The following is a 26724-nucleotide window of genomic DNA, read 5'->3' on the forward strand; positions in this document are numbered from 1 at the left end:
ATCACGTGACGTCAACGTGTTTAGGTTCGGAAAATTCAGTGAACTTTTTACGCTTGATCATCCATCCATCCATCCATCCATCCATTTTCTTGACCGCTTATTCCTCACAAGGGTCGCGGGCATATTGACTCTAATTTCTGTATTTTCTGGAAAAATGTACAGCTTGGTTTGTGTAATGATGATAGTGAACGAAACAAAAAAATGTTTAGGATTAACTTGATAATTATTTTGGCGAAATTTTATATACACAAATCCAAAGTTAGTCATTCAATACCTTTGTTTTTAGTTTTTGAACTGGAACCCAAACAATGCATTAATACGATATTGAGATATACAGAAAGCAATGAGAACTGTGGCTTTATACTCTTTTAAAAATGTTTTTATTTAAGTATCCCCATGGCTTATTTGTTTTGTTCGTGTTTTTGAAGTGTTTTCAAGTTACTTGTATAACTTGTTAAAAAAAATTACACAATAAAGTTATATGGGGAAAAAAAAACTTTTCACACGCACGTTCTGATATTTTTTATTTTATTAATACTTTATTTATTATTCACATTGTGGTTTTTATTATGATTAAAAGTTAAACAACGAGCTAATGTTAGTATAATTTTTTTATTATTTTGATATTCAAACTTTTTATTCACAAGTTATTTAAATCTTGTGCGATTCATCCTTTGTTTTTGATTCCCCCAAAATAATTACTTAGCTTTTCAAAACTAAACTCAAACTTTATAGTTGCATTTTTTTTTTTATTAATCTCTCAAAAACGACTAAAACTACCAAACTCTTCCCGCTAATGTCCACTAGAGAGCAGCACTTGATTTCTATGCAGAGTTCTCAGGAGATGTTTCAAAAGTGTGTCATTTGCAGCCCATTTGTACTGATGTCCTTTAATTGGGGGTGGATGCAAACTAGAAAACAGCTGTGACATCTACTATTGCCTCCTAATTTTTTGCTTTTCATTCTGAAATAGAAAAACACAAATTGTAGTTTTGCATTGTAATTTATTTCAAGTGATGTTATAGAAAATGGATAGTATAGGTTCCATGAAAATGCATAATTAAAAAAAAAAAAAAAAAAAAAAAAAAAAAAAAAAAACTTCAGCACTCCATATATTTATGTATATATCCCCACACACATACACAACATCAAGTCACCCAAAGCGAAGTGTGAATGTTTAAAAAACGTTAATGGCAGGAGGAGCCACATAACGTGTGAGGCCTGCAGGAGGTCCCGATATGCATAAGAGGCCCTCATCATGTCCGACCAATCAAATCATTTGCTGGACGATGTCAAGTTAAAGCAGACATAACAAAATCAAAGCGAGGGAATGTCGACAACCTGGCAAGATGGAAGACGAGTGTTCCAATTGAGGGTTTCAAGACTGGGTTTGTTGTTTTTAAGGCAAGGTTAAGGTTTCAAATGAGGCTTTTTGCAAAGTAGTTGACACATCCCTAAAAGGTTTGTCCATATATGCCACTAGATGGCACCAAAATACTACTTGAATATTAGACAAGGCTTTGTATATACAGTATGGTGGATGGATGAATATTAATAGCTGATAAAGTGGTTATTGAGTATATGGTAAACAATACACATTTTGCTTTTTTTTTGGTTTGTATCAAACTGTATGTAATCGATCTCCATTCATGTTTCATAATATCAAAACTCTGAGCGTATTTTTTTAACGTAATGTGACACAATATGAGACAGACATCATTCGTGCAATCAACAAACAAACAAAAAGTCAGCCTCCATCAATACATCTCACAGGTGAAAAAAAATGTATGAAAAGCAACAAACAAGAAAGCTTCACTTCTATAACATAAAAAAAAAACATTTTTAAAAGCTAGTATTACTGTCATTGGCCAGCAGGGGGTGACATCAAAATGTGATGTGTTGTGTGGTCTGCTTGATCATGTCAGATTAGCGCACTGATGTTAGCAGTACGGGCTTCGCTAACCCTTGATGTTTTTTGTTCAAGCGTGTCTCCCATGCCAGTAATGGCAGTCATGTGACCTAACAGGAAGTAGTCATTAGTATGTTAGCATGAACCGGAACAAAACCTCACTTGTTCCGAAAAAGAAAGTGTCTGTGGATTGTTTGTTGTATGAGATACTGAGTGTTACCATGCATGTACGAAAGGTAACCAATCAGGCTATCATTGTTAGCATTATAGCAAAACAGAAAAAAATATCATGTTTGTTGTACACAAAAAACGTCTGTGGATTGTTTGTTCAATTGCATATGTGTTTCAAATAACGCCAGTCATCTGACCTAACAGGCTACGGTCGCTAGCACGTTAGCATTTTAGCCAGTTAGCCTGCTAGCATGAACCCGAGCAAAACCTCACGCGACGGTACAGCGTCAGCGCCTGTGCATTGTTTGTGATTTTAAACGTGCATATTAGACAAATATCCTCAAAGCGCCCCCTGGTTGTCGCCCTCAGCGTCGCCGCCATTCATGTCGCCCACAACGAAGATGGCAGCGTGCGCATCCTCACCGTGGTCAACACCGTTAGATCGGACGGACGCCTTTGCAGCGGTGACGTCCTCTGTGACACTGCAGATCAGAAACAAGTCACACATTGAATTGCAAAAGTTAAACGGTGTCAACTGGACTCTTGTTAGTTGGTGAAGACGTTTCACAAAAGAACCCGAGACGTAAGAATTCAATCAAGAATAATTTGCTGAGGTCATCCACCTATGCTGGCTGCCGTTTCCGACAGGAGAGTCGGCCGTGTCTTTTTCCGACACAGAGCATCTGGATCGTCTTTTTTGACAGGTTCCAGATTTGTCCGAGCTCCTCCTTCTCACCACCACGGGTCCCGGACCGGATCCTCGCCTCTCGCCAACCACCCGTGGTGGTGCCACCGTGGGGTTGGATGGCGTGACGGAACCGTCCGGATCTTTGCCCGACTCACTGCTGGCGCGTCTCCCATTGAGACTGTCGCAGGATGACACGTGACTCAGATGACCGTCACGCTCATCTGACCGAGAACAAAGGGAACACAACACAAGAGTATTGCCACATGACAACTTCAGGCAGTCAAGCAAAGAGTCAACTAGGAGATGATAAAATGAGAGTTCTAAGGCTCAACCGCATTAGAGCATAGTCAGCTTCGTCATGAGAGCCTCGAGAGTCAGTTGTGATGAGAACCAGACACTCAACTACTTGTCTCACATGAATCAACTACAACATAAGAGACGAAAGCAGGGTTCACCAATTCCGGTCCTCGAGGTCCGGAGTCCTGCAGGTTTTTAGATGCTTCCGCCTACCAACACACCTGATACTAAAGTTCAGGATCGTTATCAGGCATGCTGATGAGCTGGGTGGAAACATCTAAAACGTGCAGGACTCTGAACCTCGAGGCCGGAATTAGCGAACCCTGGACTAGAAAGTCAGCTCTCAGTCAACTACGATCTGAGAGAATTAACATTTCCCATCATCCATGTGAGCAACAGCATCCAATCATGTTTGAATGTACTGCTCTAATAATTTATAGAGTGAATGAGGTCGAGCCGGGGTCGGTTCAAACGTTCCCCATGGAAACGTCAATCGACCAATGACACTACTTTGGCCGCCCTCTACTGAAGACGTGCTGACACTGCAGGTCACATGACATAGCCTGAAGCGTGAAACTGGCATGAAGTTAGCATGCTCAATTGTCAGTGTGATCCCGCCGTGGTTTTCTGATTGCTGGCGGCGGGACCTCGTTTCAACCCACCAGACGAGTCAATGAGCTCCGTGTAAAACGTATTTAAACATCACTCAATTTATTGAGCTCCACTCGGTTCAAATGTAATGAGGTGAGAGCCAACAATGACATGGAGCAAATTGAATTAGCTGCCACATGAGAGCCAAGAGTATCAACTGCAAGAGTCTAGTGAGTTAACCCTAATGTAAGACTGTCAAATAGATAGAACGCAGAGTCAACTACGACATGATGATTTGGGAGCCAACAACTGTGGCATGAGAGCCAAGAGAGTCAACTACAAGAGTCTTGAAGAGTCAACCAGGTGAGAACCGAAGGATTCAACTACGACGCGAGAACTGAGACAATCAACGAGGCTTAACGTAGAGTCAACTACAGCATGAGAGCCAAGGGCGTCAACTACGACACGAGGGTGAACTCCAGTAGTTTGAAGTGGTTGTACCTGCAGAACCGGCCTCTCCCGCCTTGTTGCGGCGTCTCCTCAGAATAACTTCCAGCTCGCTGTCCTTCTTCCCCGTTGGCGACGGCGCCTCCTGGGAACCTCGACTGGGACTGCGCTTCACTGTCTCCTGGAAGAGGAGACAAAGTTGGTAGTTTGTTGGGGTGTGTGTGTGTGAGTGTGTTTGGACATGTATAAATGCATTGTACCAGGATGCCTTTCAGTTCGTCCATGGCGCTCTCCTGAGATTTCTCCTCGCTTGCTGGAGGTTGCTGACCACAAAACAAACAATTTACTACTTTACGTACTTAGTGTAAGTGTATGTCAACGTACTCACTTTGACGGCAACCCTCTGCTGCGTCATTCAAGTTTGAGTTTGAGGGGAGACAAAATGGCATTTTGTGAATGTTGGAGAGGGAATTAGAAAAACGAGAAAAATGCTCACAAACGACAAAAATCCTGACCTTGCTGTCCTGACTCTTAACGGGCCGCAGTACCACGCCGTGTTTGATACGCTCCATCATCTCGTTGACGGCCTTCACCTTCACAGCATCATCAGAAGCTACAAAAAAAAAAAAATCAAATGTTAGCATGTTCTATCGAGCTAGTTCTTGTCAGACGCTAAAAACAGATTTTAATTATTTAACAGGTGCTAACATTAGCTAGCATCATCATAAGACGCTAAAAAGATATAATTAGTTAGCTTACGCTAACATTAGCTTGTGGCATCAGAAGCTAAAAGACGTAAAAACGTTAGTTAGCATATACTAGCATGTTAGCTTGTTCATCACAGGAAAAAAAAAGGGCCATTACCCGCCGGCTGCTCCACCTTCACTGATGTTTTGGATCCTTTGGACGACTTCCTCATGATGGCAATCAGAGAACTGAAGAAGTTTGAAATCAATCAATGATATTTTACGAACACTCGTAAAATTATGTCACTCTTTGGTCACTCTGGAAACATGTGAGACACTTTGAAGCTAGCTTCATTGATGTGAAAATCAATGACACCTCGCCATTAAGAGTCTAAAGACGTATGTAACTACAGCATGAGAACCTACAGAATCGATTAAGATGAGACAGACGATAAATTCAACTAGGACATGAGAGCTTTGAGTCAACAAGAATTTGATTGCTTTTAGAATCAACTAAGACACACAGTCTAAATACATAGAGCCTAAAAACGCAACTACAACATAAAGTCCAGGTGTCAATAATGAGAGGAGAACCAAGGAACTCAACTACAACCTAAGAGCCCAGAATATAAACTGCGACACCAGTTCCAAGAGCGCCAACTTGGGAGTAAATTCCAACATGAGTTTCGATCGGTTTAAAATACAACATGAGTGCTTTAAAGTCGACAAATTCTGCCTTGCAACAGGCACTGTACAACTGGAATTCGTTGGTGTGCAACTGTAGGACAAACATTGTGGATGACTCCTCACCTGAGGGGGTTGCATCTGGACGGGGGAGGCGGAGGAGGGGGAGGAGGCGGTGGAGGGGGCGGGGGCGGCGGTTGAGGGAGTGGCGCCGGTGGCGAGGCCACACCCGGGGCCATGGGAGCAGCGGGGGGAGGGGGTGGTGGTGGAGGGGGTGGAATGTCGGTAGTCATGGCGACCCTCTGGAGCAGCTGGACTGCAGATGACAAGAAGAAGACGACATCTGCTCTTGGTTGTGTACTGAAAACATCTGAGACGGAACACACAACGTAGACCACGGGACATAGTACAAAGACATAAGGCCTAGAGTTGGACTAGGTAGGCAGGTAACTGGACTAGGTAACAGAACATGGGCATGGTCACAGGGCATCTCGCTCATGTTTCATAGAAAACATTTCCTGGACCTTCTAACAGTTTATAGACATAAAATTGCACAAAGAACCGTGTGCATAAGACACAGGCTATAGATAGTCCACATGGTCCAAGGTCATGAACCACAGGACACAGATCCCAATATTTAGAAGACAGAACATACAGACAGAGGACATACTACATAGTACATATGTCAACCACAGGACATGGAACATAGGACACAGACATGTTAGCTCGTGCGTATTTGTACCTACGTTGCGTTTGCAGCTGCTGATTGTCCTTCTCGACGTGTTCCAGTCGTCCCTCCAAGTTTTTCTTCTCCTCTTCCAGCAGCTCTACTTGTCTCTGAAGACTCTCCAGGTTCTTCTTCGCGGCTCTGTCGTCCAGCTCGGCCTGCAGCTCACACACCTACACTAGTGTTAAATACGTCAACGGAAACTAAACCAAAATAATTTCGTCAACGCACATTTTTCACCGGACTGAAACTTATGTTTCTGTGTCCTTGATGCTGCTCCTTAATTGGTTTCCTGCTTTGTCCCTAGTCGTCAGGGCAACGGTGGTGAGCAGGAACTGGCACACCTGCTTGCTCGTCAGCAATGAGGTGGCTTTATAAGCTGAACAGCTGCAAACAGGAGGCATTGGAGTACTTTGCCTTGCTACCTTGCTTGCTACCTCAACAACTTTGATCTGTTCTCTTGCTAAGTATCGCCTCATTGTTATTGTTCTAGTTTTTCCACAGTGGCTTTGCCATCTTGGGCATTTTGTGTTATTAGTGCCTTTGCTATAGTTTTCCTGGTTTGTACTTTCGGGCTTTTGTTTTGTTACTTTGAGTGTTATTCCATGGCTTAGTCCATGCACTTTCTGTTTGACTAGTGTTGTGTTTTATTTTGATACTTTTTGTACACCTCGGATTTGTCCTTGCACCTTGTGTATTGGTTATTATTAAACCTTTGACGTTTCCCCAACCTGATCGTTGTCTGCTCTGTGGGATCCAAAACGCACCCATACACACATCCCTAACAAAACTAGACTAGACTAAAACGCTCATTAATAAACAATAATAGGGACTACATCAGAATGCATTTTTTGTCAACTAATGAAGACAAGATGAAAATTTACTTGACTAAACTAAAAACTGGACTAAAATCTATGGACATTTTAGTTCATAAACAAGATGGAAAATTTGATGATTTTGTTAAATCCTGTTTCTGCTAATCTCTCACTGTGACACTCTCATGTGGTACACAGTGACACGCCCCCTTTCAAATCTGCAGCTAGCGAGTACAACATACACAAACACATGGAACCGACAGGAGGTGGATTCACGGTGAACGGTTAGGGAAAAAAAAAGAAGTAAATTTCGCAATAATTTAACATTAATCCTACGGCTATAACGTTCCAACAATGTTAATCCAACAGCTAACTAATGCTGGCTAACTTACTAGCTCGTAAAATAGAGCCATAGTAGCCACAATTGGAATTGTGTGTCAAGTTGTTTTCCATCAAAAAGATGAGAGAAAAAAAATTGTGAAATTATTTTAGATATGGAATGTTCAACATTATCTGCTGGCAAAAAAAAATATACAGGAGTAAAATGATTATCCTGACTAAAACTAGATTAACAGTTATTTTTTGTTGACTAAAACTAGACAAATAAAATTACCTTTTCTTGGGCTAAAATAAAGATTAAAGTGCTACTTTTATAGTCAATTAAAATGGACTGAATAAAAACGGGATGAGGTTAACAATGATAAAAACTCACAAGCATGATTGAAATTGGACTAAAACTGAGACTCAATTTAAAAATGGTGGCTAAAATTAACAATAACCTACACACATAGCTTGGCCGTCAGGACTAGACCAACATTTAACTTGACTGGTCAATTCTAAACACAGCTCCGATTTACAAGAGGGTGTGCATACATATGCAACCTCTCATCACTTGTTTGTGTAGCACGTCGACAACCAGAAGCAATTACAGACATAAAGGTGTTTAATCGTTACCTGTTGCTGATGCTGCATCCGTTCGTCCTCCAGCGTCTTGGTGAGGGCGGCGACCTCCTCCAAGGCGCCGAGCAGCTGCAGGGTCGGCTCAGCGTTCTGCAGCAGCAGCGCGCTCTGGCGATTGGCCTCCTTCTGCTTCACCAGCATCTGCTCCGCCGCGCATGCACAGCACACGGGAGCGGTTATCTGTTAGCGCGGCAAATCTGCAAGCGAACCGTCTGAGCCTGGCGCTTTACCTTTATTTTGCTTGTCATGTTTCACCAGTGCCAAAATAATGCTTTTAAACCTTTTTTTTCTTCTCTAACCCTAAACAGTAATATTAGTCGTTGTCTGTACAGGATACAGAATACATGCCTGTGAGTATTGTTATATTGTCTGTGTACCCTTTGACTGACAAATGGGTGCCAGTTTCCCATCTATGGCATTTCCCGTTATGTGTTAGCATTAAGCTAGCAGAGTCTATCGGTTTATTTTGAATAGCCAACAAGTCATTCTTAAAATCACAACACGCAACAGGCTTGACCTCGCAAGTCAAAGCGTAAAATTAGCATAGCGACAACTCGTGTCTAGAAAAACTCATAAATCGAGTCACTCGTATCTCTAGGCACCACTTACACGCTTGTCAATTAATGTTAAGATGTGTAGCATGCTTGTCACAAGCTAATGCTAATTGCTAAAACTGCAGTTTTGTTTACCTTTTGTCTCCTTTGACGTTATTGTAAAACTTGTTTTGTGCGGTCTATCGGCCAAGTCATTAATTGAGAAATGTATTTGGGGGCGGGGTTATGTAAATGAGCCACATTGTGATGTCACAGTGTGGCGGAATTGCACAGATGCATTTTCAATGCAATTTTTTTGTTTTGTTTTGGGTTTTTTTGTGGAAAAAAAATGAAAATGCAATTTTTGCAACATTTTGTACTTTTTTGTGTTTTTCCTGACCTGGTGCGCGTACGTCTCAGCTTTGACGCGAAGGCTCTGCTCCAAATCCAACTGCTCCTTCATGTCCTCGTACTCCTGTGTCGCCATCGACGACACTGGAGCCACAAAACACCCGTTAGTCGGCCAGACTTTCGCCCTCACAACATCCGTTTTGACTGAGCATGACTGCCAAATTTGGTGTTGCTAAATTGCGGTCGCCAGCCTCTCACCTCTGTTGAAGCTCTCGATGGTTTTGCTGTGTCGCTCCACGGCGTGGCGGAGTTCCTTGGCGTCGCGCTCGTCTCGCGCCGACTGCCGTCGTCGTGTCAAAATCAAACGCTTACGTTATGTTGAAAAAGAAAAAAAAGACTATTGGAAAAGAGGCCCACCTTGTCGATGAGCTCCTCGATTCTTCTCTGTTGGTCGTCAATCTGGCACAGGAAGTTCTTCTTCTCCTCCAACAGGGCGCTCACCGCCTCTCGCAGTTCTGAACAAAAATACACATGCATATTTTCTTTCCACTTACTGAGTAGGAGTGTGACGATATATCGATGATATCGACAATATCGTGATAAATCGTGATGCTTTGTCTCCCGATATAGCAGTACGCCTACTCCAAGTATCGCGATATTTGTAGTGACTATACAGCCACTATAACGGCTCCATTGTTCATAACTTATTGAGCAATTACTTGGCGGGCCACTAGGGGGAGCGCCTCATAAGAGTGGTGGGGAAATGGTTGCAAATCTTCAGGCGAAGAAGACTCATGAGCTCCCGATATTTGAGTCCCCATTTTCTTTTCACTTCCTGTTTGTTGATTACCTTTGACCTGCTGCCGGTAGCGCTCGAAGGCGTCAGGCACCGCATCATCCTCGTCGTCGCGGGTCGTCTCACCGTCGTCGGTCTCCATGGCGACGCAGTCGGAGATGCCGGCAAGCAGCTCGTCCAGACACGGCGCTCGTGACGACAGGCTCAGGTACTTCAACTTCCTGTTTTCGCTGTTCAGCTGTCGGCAGTGGGGAAGGGGGGGCGGGCAGAACAGGTGTCAATCAATGTCATTTTATAACATTATTATTTGCGTCTAATTCGATTGCGCCGGTGTTATCGTGATACTGCTTACAGCCACTAGGGGGGCAATTTTTGAATGGGATTGGGCAGCGCTAAACTGGCAATAGTTTGAAATTCATTTACCTCATTAATTTGTTAATTCATTTTACATAATCTGTATATTCAGCATTCCATTTGTTTGATGAAAATCCTTACTTAAAATAAATATTTTTGCCGTTTTCAATTAATAAAATGGTTTAAATATATTTTTTTTCACATTTCAACATTAACATATTTGATTAAAAAAAATACTAAAATAAATTTAACATCACATTTTTTTTCTCCAATTTATTATTTATGCATGTGTATCGTATAATTGTACGATTTGATTAAATGATTGATCAAATTAAATACAAAAAATGTAATTCATTTAATTATTTAAAAATAGATTACAATATAATAATAATAATAATAATAATAATAATAACTTATTCTTATTTAGAAAATCTGTCATATTTCATGTACACATTTTAACTATTACAAGTATTTTGTTAATTTTATTATTTATGCGTACAGTATTGTGTAATTGTACGATTGGAGTAAATGATTGGTCAAATTCAATACATACAAAAAAAATTAATTCATGAATTATTAAAAAATATATTACAATATAATAATAATAATTAGAATAATAATATTAAATTATTATTATTTCGAAAATCTGTCATTTTATGTACACATTTTAAAACTACTATGAGTATTTTTTTTTTCATTTTATTATTTATGCGTACAGTATTGTATAATTGCACGATTTGATTAAATGATTGGTCAAATTAAATACACACAAAAAAATTCATTCATGAATTATTTGGAATTAGAAATATACAATAATCATCATCATCATCATCATAAATTATTATTATTTAGAAAATCTGTCACATTTCATGTACACATTTTCATTACTGCAAGTATTTTGTTCGTATTTGACTCTGAGCACAAAAACGTGCCCATCCCTGATTTCGCGTCTGAGAGCATGTTTTAAATGATTTTGTTTTTGCTGATGCATCAGAAGTTGTCACAACTGAGAAGGAAAACGACGGCTATGGCTAATCCCTTGGAGGATTATGGCAGGCAGGCGGGCGGGCGGACCTTGGTGGCGAGCGCCTCGGCGTTCTCCCGACACGACTTCTCGATCTCCAGCTGAGTCTGTAGAACGCTCACCTCCTCGATCACCATCTGAGACACTGACACGCATGCGCACGCACACACCCACGCACACGCCCAGAGTGTAGGAGAGCCTTTCAGAGCAGATGATGATGGATCCACTTTGTGAGCACGTCGATTTTCTTTCCCGTCCACGAACAATGTTGTTGTTGTTTTCACGTGCTTCCTGTCAGCCGACATCTTCTTGTTGTTTTTGTTGTTGCGTCAACACGGAAAAAGGGAGGTTCATATTGAAGTTGTGGGCGTGAACAAGATTGATTTTGGTCTTATTTTGACAACGTCAACATGTGATTTTTTTCCTGGTCTCGGCTCATGTGTTCTTTTATGAGAACTTATTTTGACAAAGATTTTGTTTTAGTTTGGAAGAATGTTATTTTGGATTTCTTGAAAGAGGCTGAAAAAAAGCAAAGCAAAGGTGTGTAAATTGTAAGTGTAAATTTACGGGAATTAAGCCTTCTTTTTTTGGCCTCCATTACCAAACTCATTGCTTTATTTTTTGTCAATTAAGATATTGTAAGAATAAAACAGCAATGAAGACTGTTTCTGCTTGTATTGAATGTAACGTATTTATTTAATTTGACATGTATTTTTAGTTACCCCTTAGCTTTTCTTGTGGTTTTATTTGTATTGTTTTGTTTGATATTCATGTTTGAATGGTACTGGTTTGATGTACTGTACTTGATTGTAAATGGAAAGTATTTATTTAATGACACTTATCAAACTCACTTTCGGCGCAACTCAAGTCCAAATCTTGTCAAGTGTATATAATTTTGTTGATTTAATTGATTAAATTTGCTCTACTAAAATCACTATAAATGAACTAGACTAAGTGCAATTTCTGGAGAAATGCGTTGGAATGCTGAAAGCTGAATGCCATTAGCCTGAATGCTAAGCTGAATGTTTTTGAAGTAAATAGAAATATGAATTATGTGAAAATTACAAAGTTTTAATTGAAGTTGAAAGATAAATGAATAAAAAGAACAGAGCAGTATCACAGAGCTGGCAATGATAATCAGTTGTATGTATGGAAGTGGGCGTGGAAAGTGGGACTTGGAAAAGGTTCAATGTCAGTCCCATTGAAAATGAATGGGGAAAAGTTGATATTTAACATCAAATTGTGCGAGTACTGTAAGTAACGTGGAATCAGATGATATATACCCCGGAATGTGTCAATTTTTGAAGCAAGTTGAAATTTGAACGGTGCAAATCAGAAGTATTATGTGGGAGTTGTTTTTCGGCAAAAAAGTGAGGAGAATAAAAATCCGAATAACATATGTGGGATGCTTTCAGCATTCCCACAATTAATCATATGCTTAACATGCACTGTAAAAAAAAGTGAGTAATATTTACTTGAAAACACCTAGGATAGTTTTTTCACTCAGAAAATCTAAGTCAATTTCAGACGAGGATTTTTCAAGTTAATTTTACTTGCATATTATTGTGGGAATACTGAAGCATTTGCCGCATACTCCCACCTAATACTTCCAATTTACAATGTTTAAATTTTAACTAGATTAAAAAAAAATCACGCGTTACATGGTATACATCGTCTGATTTCACATTACTTACCGTATGTGCACAATTTAACACTTAGTATCAACTTTTCCCCATTCATTTTCAATGGGACATTCCATATACAGTATATAACTTATCATCATTACCAGGTGTCTGATACTGCTCAGTGGCACAGTTGGTCAAGTGCATTGTCCAGTAACCAGGAGTTCATAATTTCATAATATATCTCTCCATTTACTTCATAAGCATTCCACATGCATTCAAATCTAAGCATTCAGCTTTCAGCATTCCCCCGCAATTTCTATATATGATTAACAAAACTCATACAAAAACAAAACACTGAATGTAATTTAAGTTTGGATATGGAATGAGCACAGTCATTCATAAAAATAACAAGAAGTTACATTGACTGAAAATTATAATTGCAAAAGTAAACATACTGAAAAACTTTTTTTCTCCCATTTTTAATTAGCTTTTCCTCTCAAAAAATTATTCTCCATCCCGTTTGTGAGCACTTCTCCTTTGCCACAGTAACACAGTAAAGTACAGCAAAACTGCACAATTTTACTGCCGCCTTTTAATATGGGCAGCTAAATAAGAATTAACTCATTTGCTCCCAAAAAAGTATAAAAATGTTTTTTTTTATGTTTTAAGTGTCCCAAAGACGTATTTATACGTTTTTTCCCCTTGTTTTTTTTTTTATGCTAGAGCATACAGAAGGCTTTGTGCAGCCTCTCAACTGCAAAGAATGGTTGCAGAAATGGTAGTTATTACATAAACCGCCAAGAGGTGGCAGCAGAGTATAAGAGATCAACCAGGGCCATGTTGAAAAAAAGCTCAATTACTCAAAATTCTAAATAGATTTGTGAAAATGTATTAAACTTAGTAATATTATAATGCTAATTGCTGCAAAAGGGAAACAGATAGAAATATAAATTTTTTCGGATGAAAGAACAGACTTTAATCTTTCTTTTGGTAGTTTTTATAGCAATAGAACACAATATTCTGTGGGCCTTGCAAAATCAATCCAAATCCAGTAAAACAGCCGGGAGCGAACGGGATTGCTTCTGTGAAAATGGCTGTGAGCGAATCTTGGCAAAGGAGAGGTGCTTACCAAAACACATTTTGGCAGATTTGTGTTTTTGTTGACTTGTCATTTATTTCCACAGTGTGAATTGTCATCATGAGCGTTGCCCAATCAGAGAGGACTCACAGGGGGCGGGGCTTCAAAGAGACAAGCACCATATAAGGTATTTAAATATACGCAAACCACCCCAGGTGCTTTTTTTTTGTGACCTTTTTGACCTGAAAAATGTAAAGAATGAAACACAACGAGTCCCAGTGGAGAAAGTTGATTTTGTTGTGCGAGAAAAGTGAAGTTGCTGCGGCGTCATCCGCTCGCTTGGCGAGTCATTTATTCATGCGCGCCGCCGCGGTGCTGTTAGCGCCGTCAATTATTCAATTCTTCCTGCCTCAATAATTCATGCAGCACGCGAGGAGTGAGTCCAGCTGAGGTATTTTTTTACAACAAAGACCTTTTAACACCTCGCGCAAAGGGGGCAAAGGTCACTCACGAGTTTGATGCTTAAAAAAATGAAAAATTTAATTTAAAAATTGAACCTCTTCAGTTTAAAAAACGAAGATTTGGTGCAATGTTTTTTTTGTTTTTTGTTTTCTTCGTTTACATCCAATATAGGCTACATCAGTGGTTTTAGTTTAGTTTGTTAGTTTCAGTATTAGTTTTAGTTTTTTTTATTTAAATGTGTATTACTTGTGCGCAATATTTTTAAAAAAAAGTATGGGAGCGACGTCATCTGAAGGTGCTTTTCTATTTTTTTATTTGTATAATTATAGTTAGTTTTAGTTAGTTTTGAAAACATAAAATGTAGTTTCAGTTAATTTTTGTTTTTATTTTATTTTGTTAACAAAATTTTGCTGAATTTTAGTTTTAGTTTTTTTGTTAGTTAGCTAAAATAACCTTGCCCCTAACTGGTGCAAAGATTTTCCGTTGAAAAACAGAAAAGAATTAAGTAGTATTGCAGAGAAAGAATAAATTATTTATAAATGTTGTGCATATAGCACGTTCGCCTCCCAGTTCTGAGGACTTGGGTTCGAGTCTAGGCTCCGGCCTTCCTGGGTGGAGTTTGCATGTTCTCCCTGTGCCTGTGTGGGTCTTCTTCCGGTCTCCTCCCACATTCCAAAGACATGCATGGCAGGTTAATTGGATGCTCCCAATTGTCCCTAGGTGTGCTTATGAGTGTGGATGGTTGTTTGTCTCTGTGTGCCCTGCGATTGGCTGGCAACCAGTTCAGGGTGTACCTCGCTTACTGCCCAGAGCCAGCTGAGATAGGCTCCAGCTCCAGCGACCCTTGTGAGGAATAAGCGGTCAAGAAAATGGATGGATGGATATTTTGCACATTGAAATTATCACCACAAACTGACCTCCTTTTGGAGTCAGAGCAAAGATCTGTTCTCAAAAATAAATCGTAAAAATAAATCAGAAATTTAAAATACAATTTTTTTAAACGATTGGCAGGCGATACTAGGGGGCAATGGTGGGATATATATATATATATATATATATATATATATATATATATATATATATATATATATATATATATATATATATATATATATATATTATCATGTATTATATTGTATTATATTGTATTTAATATTATTATTAGATATGTTTATTTTTATAAATATATTTTATATTATATTATATATATTTATTTTTATATTTTATTTGTATATATGTGTATATATATATATATATATATATATATATATATATATATATTTATTAACTTAATATATTAAATAATTAAATATTTTTCTCAATTCTTGACACAATTGAATAATTATTTAATATTAGTTATAACAATTTTTGCATGTATGTGGCTTTTGAAATTTATTTTAAAATCTCACGTACCCCCATTTGAGAACTACTGGGCGACATAACTTCTGAAAAGTTCCGGCTCTCAGTTTGCACGTCAGATCGATGCGGGAAATGATTTTATCAAGTTGTTTCAAAGAAAGTATGTCAATGAAAAGACTGGTTCTAAATGTTGGACTGCTCATATGATTTGCAGCAATAGATCATAATCAAAGATGTATTTCCCAAATGTGTGTGTGAAACGCTCACAAACGGCCATATTTGCATATTTTGCAGACGGGGTGGTGCAAACAAATTTTTCAAGCTGGATGATGGACGTCTTGAAATTTTTCACCTAACGTCTGAATGGCTTGGGGCCGTTGACGACCCCGCCCAACCCCTTTCCCGCCTCAACAGCAACGGTCCTCAATATCACAACTCAAAGTATTTCGCATGAATTGTTTTACACAACATCATTAACATAAAGTCACTTATTTATTTTCTTTATATGTAAATTTCCATTTACTTCACAAGCTCAACTCTATTTAGCATTTTTTTGTAGCCCGTGTACAAAAGCAACAAAATGTGTTTTCTCAGACAGTGTTGATTATTATTTGAAAGGGAAAAATATATATATTATTTAAATATATTCTTACCTGTGTGGATTGTCATGACAGTAACAGGAACGAGCAGATGCCTGCGACTGACTCGCTAAACCCGTCGTCGCCGAGGTAACCACTACACTAGGTCACGCCCCCAACCCCCTCGAGGAGGTATGTGCATGTGAGGGTCTCAGGTTCTAGAGCTGTGCGATACTTGAGATTTTGGTCTCGATCGATACCAACTACATACTGGTGCCAATATCGCCGATACAGAGTACTTTTAGATTCATAAATATTATGGTATTTTAAATCATTTACCCAACCAAGTTTTTTTTGTTTTGTTTTTTTCAACATGAAAAAGCTGCCCTGCCATTGGTTCAGAGCATTCAAGGGCCAATAGGATATCTTGGCTCGGCATGCAGTGAACATGTCACACATCAGTGAATGTCGTGCATGAACAAGACACAAGATGCTGCATTCAAGGTCGTATATTGGTGTCGGAAATAATGATCGGCATGTTACTTGTTAGTACTTGCCGATGCCAACACCACTGTTTTAATGAAGTATTGGGGCCTCTCGAGACACCAGTTTCGGTATCAGAACAACACTAGATTTTGGTGTCGATCGATACCGAGTATATACCGGTGCTAATAACTTTTAGGGTCATAAAATATTATGGTATTTTAAATCATTTGTCCTATTAAATAACTTTTTTTTCCTTTTTTTTCTTTTTTTTTTTCAAATTAGACTTTCTTGTTAGGTTCTTAAACGTGCCATAATATAATATCCTCAATGGAAACATACCTGGGCTGTTAATTAAATTTGCATAGAGTCTAGTCGTGTCATGGTTCGGTTCTCAGCCTGTTGTGCTTTTGTGTGTGTGTGTTCCAGTGCTGCCAACGAGGGGGGCGTTCCCCAGCCCCGCACCTGCATCGCGTTGACAATCAGGACTTTAAAAGGACTCCGAGCGGCACAGCAAGCCGTCGGATTATTATTTGCTCATCTTCGTGTCCAAGTGTTCTCCGCGTTTCCTTGTTGGTAAAGTTTCTTGAATCTGCCGTCGTCTTTAGTTTACTTGTATTCACGTGTGTATTTCCGCGTCGCCTTTTGTTGTTATTCTCGTGTGATTGATTCCGTGTACATTTCGTGTCGTCCTTGCCGGGTGCAAGCGATTTATGTTTTTCTAGTCCTTGCTGTTAGCAAGTGTTTTTTTGTTACGTTAGTTCTCCTTGCCGTTTGCAAGCGATTTTGGTTATGTTAGTTTTCCTTGCAGTAGCAAGCGCTTTTTGTTACATTCGTGTTCCCTGCCTTTTGCGGGAGTTTTGTGTTTCCCAATTCCTCCTTGCCTTTTGCAAGTGCCTTTTGTTATTGCCGTGTGCCTCGCCTGTGTGCAGGGGCACCGCTGTAAATTTCGCTTACTTGCCTGCGAGCAAGCTTTGTTTCCTCGGTGCATCCAAAGTGATTAAACGAGATTGTTTTCCTCCTCTGAGCCTGCCTTTCTGGGATTCGTTTTTTATCGACTCTGCTGAGTCGTGTCAGAATAATCCGACCATGGATCCCGCAGACTCGGAGAAGGTGAGACAGGCTTTGACCAGTCAGGGACAACGGGTCGGGCAAACCGAGACCACCTTGGCCGGTCTTCAAGAGGTGGTGGGTAGACTTGCTCATCGTTGTGAGGAGATGTTCGGGAGACTCGAGCAGCTCAGTTCCCGCGGGGTGCTGAACCCGGAACTTCCGCGTTCAGACACGGCCATGTCGGCGCTCCCGGTTACGTTTAGAGAACCCGTTTTGCCCCACCCGTCACGCTACGATGGATCTCCTGGAGGTTGCGGTCAGTTTTTACATCAGTGTTCACTCATTTTCGACCAGCAACCATTTACTTACGCTCACGATCAATCCAAAGTAGCGTTCGTTATGAGCCTCCTGACTGGTCAAGCCGCTACCTGGGCTATGGTGGTGAGCAACGCACGACCAGACCTTCGGTCTTCTTTTCCAAATTTTGTGGGTGAATTTCAACGCGTGTTCGACCATCCGGTTAGGGGGAGAGAGGCCGGGGGTCGGTTGCTAGATTTAGTTCAGGGGGAAAAATCGGTCGCTGATTATTCAATCGAGTTTCGCATTCTGGCCGCCGAGAGCGGTTTTGGAGACTGTGCGTTGCGGAGCGTTTTTCGTCGGGGACTGAATACACAACTCAAAGATGAACTGGCAGTCCGCGACGACACGAGCTCTTTAGAGGGACTCATTGAACTAACAATCCGTTTGGACAATCGGGTACGGGAACGGGGCCGAGAGCGTGCTGTTGAGCGGCGTGGAGCAGCCATGAACAATGACATGTCTAGACTCTCTCTCAACGACGTCGCTGAAGCGCGCACCCTTCCTGGACTTCCGGACAACGGAGGGGAGCCCATGCAAATGGGTGGTGGACGCCTGCACCCTGAGGAGCGTCGTCGCCGGTGGCTCGCTGGAGCCTGCCTGTACTGCGGTCAGCCAGGACATCGTGTGGCGTCGTGCCCAGCGCGCCCTTCACGCCAGACGCGGCCGAACGCTCGACTGGGGGGCCGTGCCGATGAGATCCTGAAGCCCGAGAAGGATGCAAGTCAGGGTAAGCATGAACCGGGGGGAACCGAACCCAGCCCTCCATCGGGGACTTCTCTCAGTGAGAAACGGCTAGAGTTGTCGGGGGAGCTGTCTGGATACGGGTTGAGTGTTAGGGTATGTGCGTTAATCGATTCCGGAGCAGATGATTGTTTTATAGACCCGTGTGTGGTTGAAGCATTAGGAAGCCCGGTAGAGACCTTGGAAAAGGTCAAGCAGGTTTTCGACCTCAACGGGCGCCTACTGGCGGAGGTACATCTGTCTACCGGTCCTCTCAACCTGAGACTCTCGGGAAATCACGAGGAGAGAAGGAGGTTTTTTATTATGCCGTCCCGTTCTGCGCCCCTAGTGTTGGGCCTTCCATGGCTTAGAACGCATAATCCGGACATCGACTGGGAAAGGCCGGCTTTAGAGAACTGGAGTCCCTTCTGCCATGCCCACTGTCTAAAGTCGGCAGGAGGGGCAACATCGGTACCAGCTAGCTTAACTCCCGAACCGGTATGTTTTGACCACGTCCCCAAAGAGTATCATGATTTAAGTAAGGTCTTTAGTAAAGATCGTGCACGAGCATTGCCACCCCATCGTCCGTATGATTGTGCGATTGACCTGATTCCCGGTGCACCATTGCCGGGTTCTCGCTTATATCAAGTGTCCCAGCCGGAACAGGACGCGTTACGGGAGTACATTACTGAATCGCTAGCGTCAGGTCAGATACGCCCGTCCAAGTCTCCCGTAGGAGCTGGATTCTTCTTCATTGAGAAAAAAGATAAGACACTCCGCCCTTGCGTCGACTATCGCGGTCTGAATGATATTACTGTTAAGAATAAATATCCCCTTCCCCTGCTTGACTCAGCATTTGCTCCATTGCAGTCGGCCGGGGTTTTTACTAAACTGGACCTCCGAAGCGCCTATCATTTAGTGAGAATACGGGAAGGGGACGAGTGGAAGACTGCATTCAAGACGCCACTCGGACACTTTGAGTACTGTGTCATGCCTTTTGGACTGACCAACGCCCCGGCAGTGTTCCAATGTTTAATTAATGACGTTCTCAGGGATATGTTGAATACATTTTGCTTTGTTTACCTCGACGATATCCTGATTTTCTCACGCAATATTCATGAGCATAGGCAACATGTTCGCCTGGTCCTCCAGCGCCTATTAGAAAACCGGCTCTATGTGAAAGCAGAAAAGTGCGAGTTTCACGCCAAGTCTGTGCAATTCCTGGGGTTCATTATTGAGGGAGGGCAGTTACGGGCAGATCCGGTGAAAACTCAAGCCGTGGTCGAGTGGCCGACTCCCAAAAACCGTAAACAGCTTCAAAGATTTTTGGGGTTCGCTAATTTTTATCGTCGCTTTATTAAAGATTATAGTTTACGGGCAGCCCCCCTTACTAAACTGACGTCAACTAAAGTACCCTTTAGGTGGTCACCTGTTGCCGAAGATGCATTTTTGAAATTGAAACAGCAGTTTGTCAACCCGCCAGTGCTCATCCACGCTAATACAGATTTGTCTTTTGTGGTCGAGGTTGACGCGTCGGATTCAGGAGTGGGGGCGGTCCTGTCCCAGCGGTCGCCAGAAGACGGGAAGCTCCATCCCTGCGCCTTCTTCTCCCGGCGACTGAGTCCCGCAGAGGCCAACTACGACGTCGGGAATCGGGAACTTCTGGCAATCGTCTTGGCTCTACAAGAATGGCGACATTGGCTGGAGGGCGCAAAGGAACCCTTTAGGGTGTTGACGGACCACAAGAACTTGGCATACCTTCAGTCAGCCAAAAGACTCAACTCTCGGCTGGCACGTTGGGCCTTACTGTTCACAAGGTTCAACTTTGTCGTGGACTACCGCCGAGGATCCAGGAACCAGAAGCCAGACGCTTTGTCCCGGATCCACGATGCGGCCGCGCCGGAGGATGGAACAGAACCAGTCCTACCCGCACATTGTTTCGTGGGGGCAGTTCGTTGGGAGGTCGAGAAGCAAGTCACTGAAGCCCAGGAGGGGCTCGCTGTGCCGGAAGAGTGCCCGGCAGAGAAACTGTTCGTTCCTGACCCGGTGCGGGCTGAGGTCCTACGATGGGGTCACACCTCACGAGTGGCATGTCACCCAGGGATCAACCGGACTCTTGCCCTGATCAGCCAGCGGTTTTGGTGGGCCGACATGAAGAAAGACGTCACAGAATTCGTCAAGGCATGTACCGCTTGTGCGTGCGGGAAATCGTCCCACCAGCCGCCGATGGGACTGCTGAGGCCGCTACCCATCCCGACGCGGCCTTGGTCTCACATCTCGTTGGATTTCATCACCGGCCTCCCCCGGTCAAGTGGGAACACGGTAATCATGACCGTAGTCGACCGGTTTTCGAAATTGACTCACTTTGTTGCTCTATCCAAACTGCCATCGTCCTGGGAGACTGCTCAACTCCTCGTCCGTCATGTCTTCCGTCTTCACGGCATTCCGGTGGACTTGGTGTCCGACCGGGGTCCTCAATTTGTCTCCCAGGTCTGGAGGAAATTCTGTAAGCTGTTGGGCGCCACAGCCAGTTTGTCATCCGGATATCATCCACAAACCAACGGCCAGACGGAGAGGGCCAACCAGGACCTTGAAGCTGCTCTACGATGTGTTTGCCTGCACAACCCGGAATCCTGGTCTTCGCACCTCTCCTGGATCGAGTACGCCACGAACACTCTGCCGTCCTCTGCGACAGGTCTTTCTCCCTTCAAGGCGGCGTACGGCTACCAGCCACCCCTGTTCCCTTCTCAGGAAGGTCCCGTCGAACTGCCCACCATCCAACACCACCTCCGGCGGGCCCACAAGGTATGGCGGGAGACCCGAGCGGCGCTATCTCGCTCAGCGGCCCGCAATAAGGAGATTGCGGACCGTCGGCGGCGTCCGGAGCCCTCTTACAAGCCAGGAGACAAGGTCTGGCTCTCATCCCGGGACATGCGTCTGGCTGGTTGCTCGAAGAAGTTGGGTCCGCGCTACATTGGACCTTTTGAAATACTCACCGTCATCAACCCAGTAACTGTGAAACTCCGTCTTCCGCCTTCACTCAAGGTGCATCCAGTGTTCCACGTTTCCCTCCTCAAGCCAGAGACTCCCAGCCCACTGAACCCGCCAGCACCCGCTCCGCCTCCTCCCCGAGTGGTCGATGGGGATCCTGTCTACACGGTCAAGGAAATCTTGGACTCAAGGTGCAGGGGCCGGGGCTTCCAGTATCTGGTCGACTGGGAAGGTTACGGACCAGAGGAGCGGCAATGGATCCCCCGCTCCTGGATCCTTGACCCGTCTTTGCTCGACACCTTCTATGCTGCGCATCCTGATAAGCCAGGTGGTCCGCCAAGGGGCGTCCGTTAAGGGGGGGTACTGTCATGGTTCGGTTCTCAGCCTGTTGTGCTTTTGTGTGTGTGTGTTCCAGTGCTGCCAACGAGGGGGGCGTTCCCCAGCCCCGCACCTGCATCGCGTTGACAATCAGGACTTTAAAAGGACTCCGAGCGGCACAGCAAGCCGTCGGATTATTATTTGCTCATCTTCGTGTCCAAGTGTTCTCCGCGTTTCCTTGTTGGTAAAGTTTCTTGAATCTGCCGTCGTCTTTAGTTTACTTGTATTCACGTGTGTATTTCCGCGTCGCCTTTTGTTGTTATTCTCGTGTGATTGATTCCGTGTACATTTCGTGTCGTCCTTGCCGGGTGCAAGCGATTTATGTTTTTCTAGTCCTTGCTGTTAGCAAGTGTTTTTTTGTTACGTTAGTTCTCCTTGCCGTTTGCAAGCGATTTTGGTTATGTTAGTTTTCCTTGCAGTAGCAAGCGCTTTTTGTTACATTCGTGTTCCCTGCCTTTTGCGGGAGTTTTGTGTTTCCCAATTCCTCCTTGCCTTTTGCAAGTGCCTTTTGTTATTGCCGTGTGCCTCGCCTGTGTGCAGGGGCACCGCTGTAAATTTCGCTTACTTGCCTGCGAGCAAGCTTTGTTTCCTCGGTGCATCCAAAGTGATTAAACGACATTGTTTTCCTCCTCTGAGCCTGCCTTTCTGGGATTCGTTTTTTATCGACTCTGCTGAGTCGTGTCAAGTCGCATTGCATAAATGATATTTACATGTTGTACTACACAAATACTTAGCTCAAAAATTTGTTGTAAAAGCTCAATCGAAGCATTGTATGTTTCATTGTCATATTATGTCATTCACTACCAATTAATTGTTACCAACAATGCTACAAAGGAATTTGCACAAGGGACCCATGAGAAACCAAAATAAATAAATAAATGTAAAATATCGATATTAGTGCTCTGGTATCAATCCGATAGCTGAACTCACGTTAGTATCGATTCTATCGATACTTGTATCGACACGATATCGCTACTCGCGTTGGTATCAATTCTATCGATACGTGGATCGATCTGCACAGGCCTATTGTGAACTGCCTTTAGCCTAGCCTGTTAGCATTGGAGACAAGATTTTGTGGCGTAAGCCTCACCCCTCTTGATGCGCTTGAGTTGTCTCTCGGCCTCGTCCCTCTGCTCGGTCAGTCTGCTGCACTGCGGGACGCAACCGTTACACAACGTTAGACGTCACACAACATCTCACATATGTTACAAAATGCTGGACAACGCGGCACATTAGACAATACGCAGCTAAACTGCTCTGTAACGACTAACTCGCAAGGTCGTGCTACATGTTGGACAATGTTACACAACATTACACAAAATGTTCTTTTTTCTTTAAACCACTTACAACGTATTTGTGGCAATGTTACACAACATTCACGACGTAAGTGTTACACATTACACGACGTCAGCTCCGCCTAGCGAGCTAAACGTGAGTGTGCGCTTGCTAACGTGTTGGTGTGACGCTACGTGAAGCCGACAGCGTCATGGCGAGGTGAAACAACCCCGCTCACATTCACTAACACCCCTCCACCCCACCCCACCCCCCTACGCCATCCTGCCTCCCAGCAGCAGCATGAAGCACTTGGCCCACTTTTCCACTCATCTACCTGCTGTGTCTCTCGCTAACGGCTAACATTAGCAAAGGACCACATTTGACCGCATTTGACGTTGCCTTCATTGTAGAGTTTATTTCGTCAACAAAAACAAATGAGACGAGACGAAAATGTACTTCACTGAATAAAAACTGGGATAAAATCTATGGACATTTTTAGTTCATGAACAAAAACAAGACAAAATGTATATGATTTTGTAAAATCTTGTTGTCTCTGCTAATCTGTTACTGTGACAGTGTGTAGTAGCCACTTGTTCATATACTGTAATTGTGTGTCAAGTTATTTTTCATGAAAAAGATGAGAGGAAAATTTTATGTGAAATAATTTTAGATCCGAAATGTTCAACATAATCTTGAAAAATTGCGTGGGAATGCTGAAAGCTGAATAGCAATTTCTCCAGAAATTGCACTTAGTCTAGTTGTGTGTGTGAGGTAGTTTTTCATCAAAAAGATGAGAGGAAATGTTATATGAAATATTAGATCTGAAATGTTCAACATAATCTGCTCACCAAAAATAATAATAATAATAATCCAGGGGTTAAATGATTGTCTTGACTAAAACTAGACTAGACGTTGACAGTTTTTGTTGAAACTAGACTAAAATAAAATGATTTACTACTATTACTACTACTACTAGTTATTAATAGTTAATTACTTTGTAATTTTCACAAAATTCATCTTTCAATTTCCTTCATTAGCATTCAGCTATTAGCGTTCAGCTTTCAGCATTCCCATGCAATTTCTCCAGAAATTGCACTTAGTCCAGTTGTGTGTGAAGTTGTTTTTTATCAAAAAGATGACAGCATTTTTTGTGAAATAGTTTTAGATCTGGAATGTTCAACATTATCTGCTGGCACAAAAAATATCCAGGGGTAAAACGATTGTCCTGACTAAAACTAGATTAAATAGTTGACATTTTTTGTGGACTAAAACTAGACAAATAAAATTACATTTCCTTGGACTAAAAATAAAGACAAAAATGTTAGATTTATAGTCAACTAAAAATTGACTAAATAAAAACCGGATGAGGTTGAATAACTATGATTAAAAACTTAAAAAAAAAAAAAAAAACATGATTGAAACTTGACTAAAATGAGAGTAAATTTCAAAATGACGGATAATATTAACACTACTTCATTGTACCAAACATTTTTCAATGTTCATTTGAAAAACCCTGATATTACTTTCAATCATGTGCAAAAAATATAAAAAATTGCTGGCATGTTTGGTGGCCATCTTTCTGCTGAAGATGAAGAATTAGGCAAACATAGCTTGCAAAGTTTGTTCTCTCTGAGGCACCATACTTCACCATATTCAACATTACAAACAATTTTACGCTACAAACGTGAAACATTACAAATATTAACCATGAAAACATTCTCGCAAAAAATTTACATCACGAACATTAAATACAATTCTTTGACAGTACAAATTGGAAGGTTGAATACGTTACATTGAATGCTAAATTTTATTAACTGGCTTCACACATGTAGCACTATATGGAAATGACCTCGAAACACGAGTCTTGGTTATAGCTGTTGCCGTGACGACCTGCATCCCGAGATTGGTCTTCATGTTTGTCATGGTGTCACTTCCCGCCCGGGTCAAACACTACTTGGATAGCACATATTAGCATGTTAGCATTCTCGTGTTAAAATGTTGTTGTTGTTTTTATAAGAATCCTTTTTAGCAAAAATGTTAAACCTAAAAATCAAGACATAGATGGGAGAATAAATAGCTTACACTACAGTATACGGGTCCGGTTACAGAAAGTCGTTTGCATATGTAATGCATGCGTGCAAAGATGCTGAGTGGGCACATTAATTCAGGGAGGGGTCCTGAAAGCCAGAAAAAGCCGGCCGGTGAGATGAGGTCGTAAATCACAACTAGAAATCATCATCATCCTCCATCACATTTTGTTCAGTAAACGCACCACACCACAAATTGTCTTCATTCACCTGCATTGCCTCGCATGTAAAGCATTTAACAGCTTTTTTTTTTTTTTTTTAATGTGATAGGCTTAATGAATGAATGATTAATTTGTTGGATTTACCTCCGTGTGCATGCGCGCGTCTTTTTTCTCCTTCTCCTCCTCTTCGCATCCTTCCACCGGCGACGACGAGCAGGAAAGCATTTTTTAAAGGACCTAATTTGAATTTTTTAAAAAGCAGATATGCAATAGTTGCATGAGACGTATATGAAAGGGTTAAAAAGAGCTCGGTTCCGCCGGTCCAGATGTCATCGCCAACACTCCGAGGACCGCTGCAGCCGGCAAACACGAGCCAACCCCCTCGTTCTTCTTCTGTGACGTCACCATCAGTCTCCCCCCCCCCCCCCCTCCTTCCCCATCCTCAAATGCTGAAGCGGCAACAATACATTTTGTTGTTGTTATTATTATTATTATTATTATTATTATTATTATTATTATTATTATTATTATTATTATTATTATTATTATTGTTGTTGTTGTTGTTGTTGTTGTTGTTGTTGTTATTATTATTAGTAGTAGTAGTAGTGGTAGTAGTCGTAGCTAGTAGTAGCATTGTGTTGTCACTCTGCATAATCTACAACAAAATATCACTTACCTAAAAAAAATGATCATGAAAAATGATCACTATGCATTTAATTATAGTATTGAATCGATAATAAAGCGTTAACGTATTGTAGACATTCCGTCTCGTAAGTATACTAACTGTCAAACAGCGATACCCAGAGGTTTTAATGTGCAAGTGCTTGGAAGCAAACTACAGTAAGTAAGTAAGCAAGCTTTATTTGTGTAGTGGGTAAATAAACAAATAAAGTCGATTCCACAAATGATTTTAACATTTAATATGCTAAAATATGACATCTTCGTTCAGTAGATATTCAAATTTATACAATTTACAAGTGGCAAATATAGTACAATACAGTAGGTATATTAGACTGTTGAATACTAATTTATACAGTATTACTTTCTTTCACTATTGCGATTTTACTTGCGTTGACCTCTG

At 41.9% G+C, this 26724-nt stretch overlaps 1 protein-coding gene across 5 annotated transcripts; it reads right to left on the bottom strand.

The window, feature by feature from the left end:
• Window positions 1-1082: 1082 nt before the first annotated feature.
• Window positions 1083-26018, bottom strand: shtn3 (shootin 3). 5 transcript variants are annotated; one of them, XM_077532209.1, is made up of 17 exons: window positions 25788-26018; window positions 23211-23271; window positions 11084-11178; window positions 9710-9893; window positions 9277-9374; window positions 9118-9199; window positions 8909-9003; window positions 7970-8116; window positions 6220-6373; window positions 5600-5789; window positions 4968-5038; window positions 4619-4716; window positions 4492-4506; window positions 4364-4426; window positions 4158-4284; window positions 2704-2989; window positions 1083-2562 (listed from the first exon to the last, which is right to left on the bottom strand). In XM_077532209.1, the coding sequence occupies exons 1-17, from the start codon at window positions 25866-25868 to the stop codon at window positions 2421-2423; spliced, it is 1989 nt and encodes a 662-aa protein (XP_077388335.1). In that variant the 5' UTR covers window positions 25869-26018; the 3' UTR covers window positions 1083-2420. The 5 variants fall into 5 exon arrangements, with proteins under 5 accessions (XP_077388335.1, XP_077388333.1, XP_077388334.1 ...); XM_077532207.1 differs by having other exon boundaries at window positions 4492-4509; XM_077532208.1 differs by lacking the exons at window positions 23211-23271; window positions 25788-26018 and adding an exon at window positions 16211-16241 and having other exon boundaries at window positions 4492-4509.
• Window positions 26019-26724: the final 706 nt, after the last annotated feature.

The sequence above is a fragment of the Festucalex cinctus genome, chromosome 9 (assembly GCF_051991245.1).
Source record: "Festucalex cinctus isolate MCC-2025b chromosome 9, RoL_Fcin_1.0, whole genome shotgun sequence".
NCBI lineage: Eukaryota > Metazoa > Chordata > Actinopteri > Syngnathiformes > Syngnathidae > Festucalex > Festucalex cinctus.

Coding starts and splice junctions, on each gene's coding strand:
- shtn3 (XM_077532204.1), bottom strand. CDS start 11,338: ATGTCGGCTGACAGGAAGCACGTGAAAACAACAACAACATTGTTCGTG. Junction 9,200..9,276: donor TCGAGGAGCTCATCGACAAG/GTGGGCCTCTTT, acceptor CGACGACGGCAG/TCGGCGCGAGACGAGCGCGA. Junction 8,117..8,908: donor CTGAGACGTACGCGCACCAG/GTCAGGAAAAAC, acceptor GCGGCGGAGCAG/ATGCTGGTGAAGCAGAAGGA.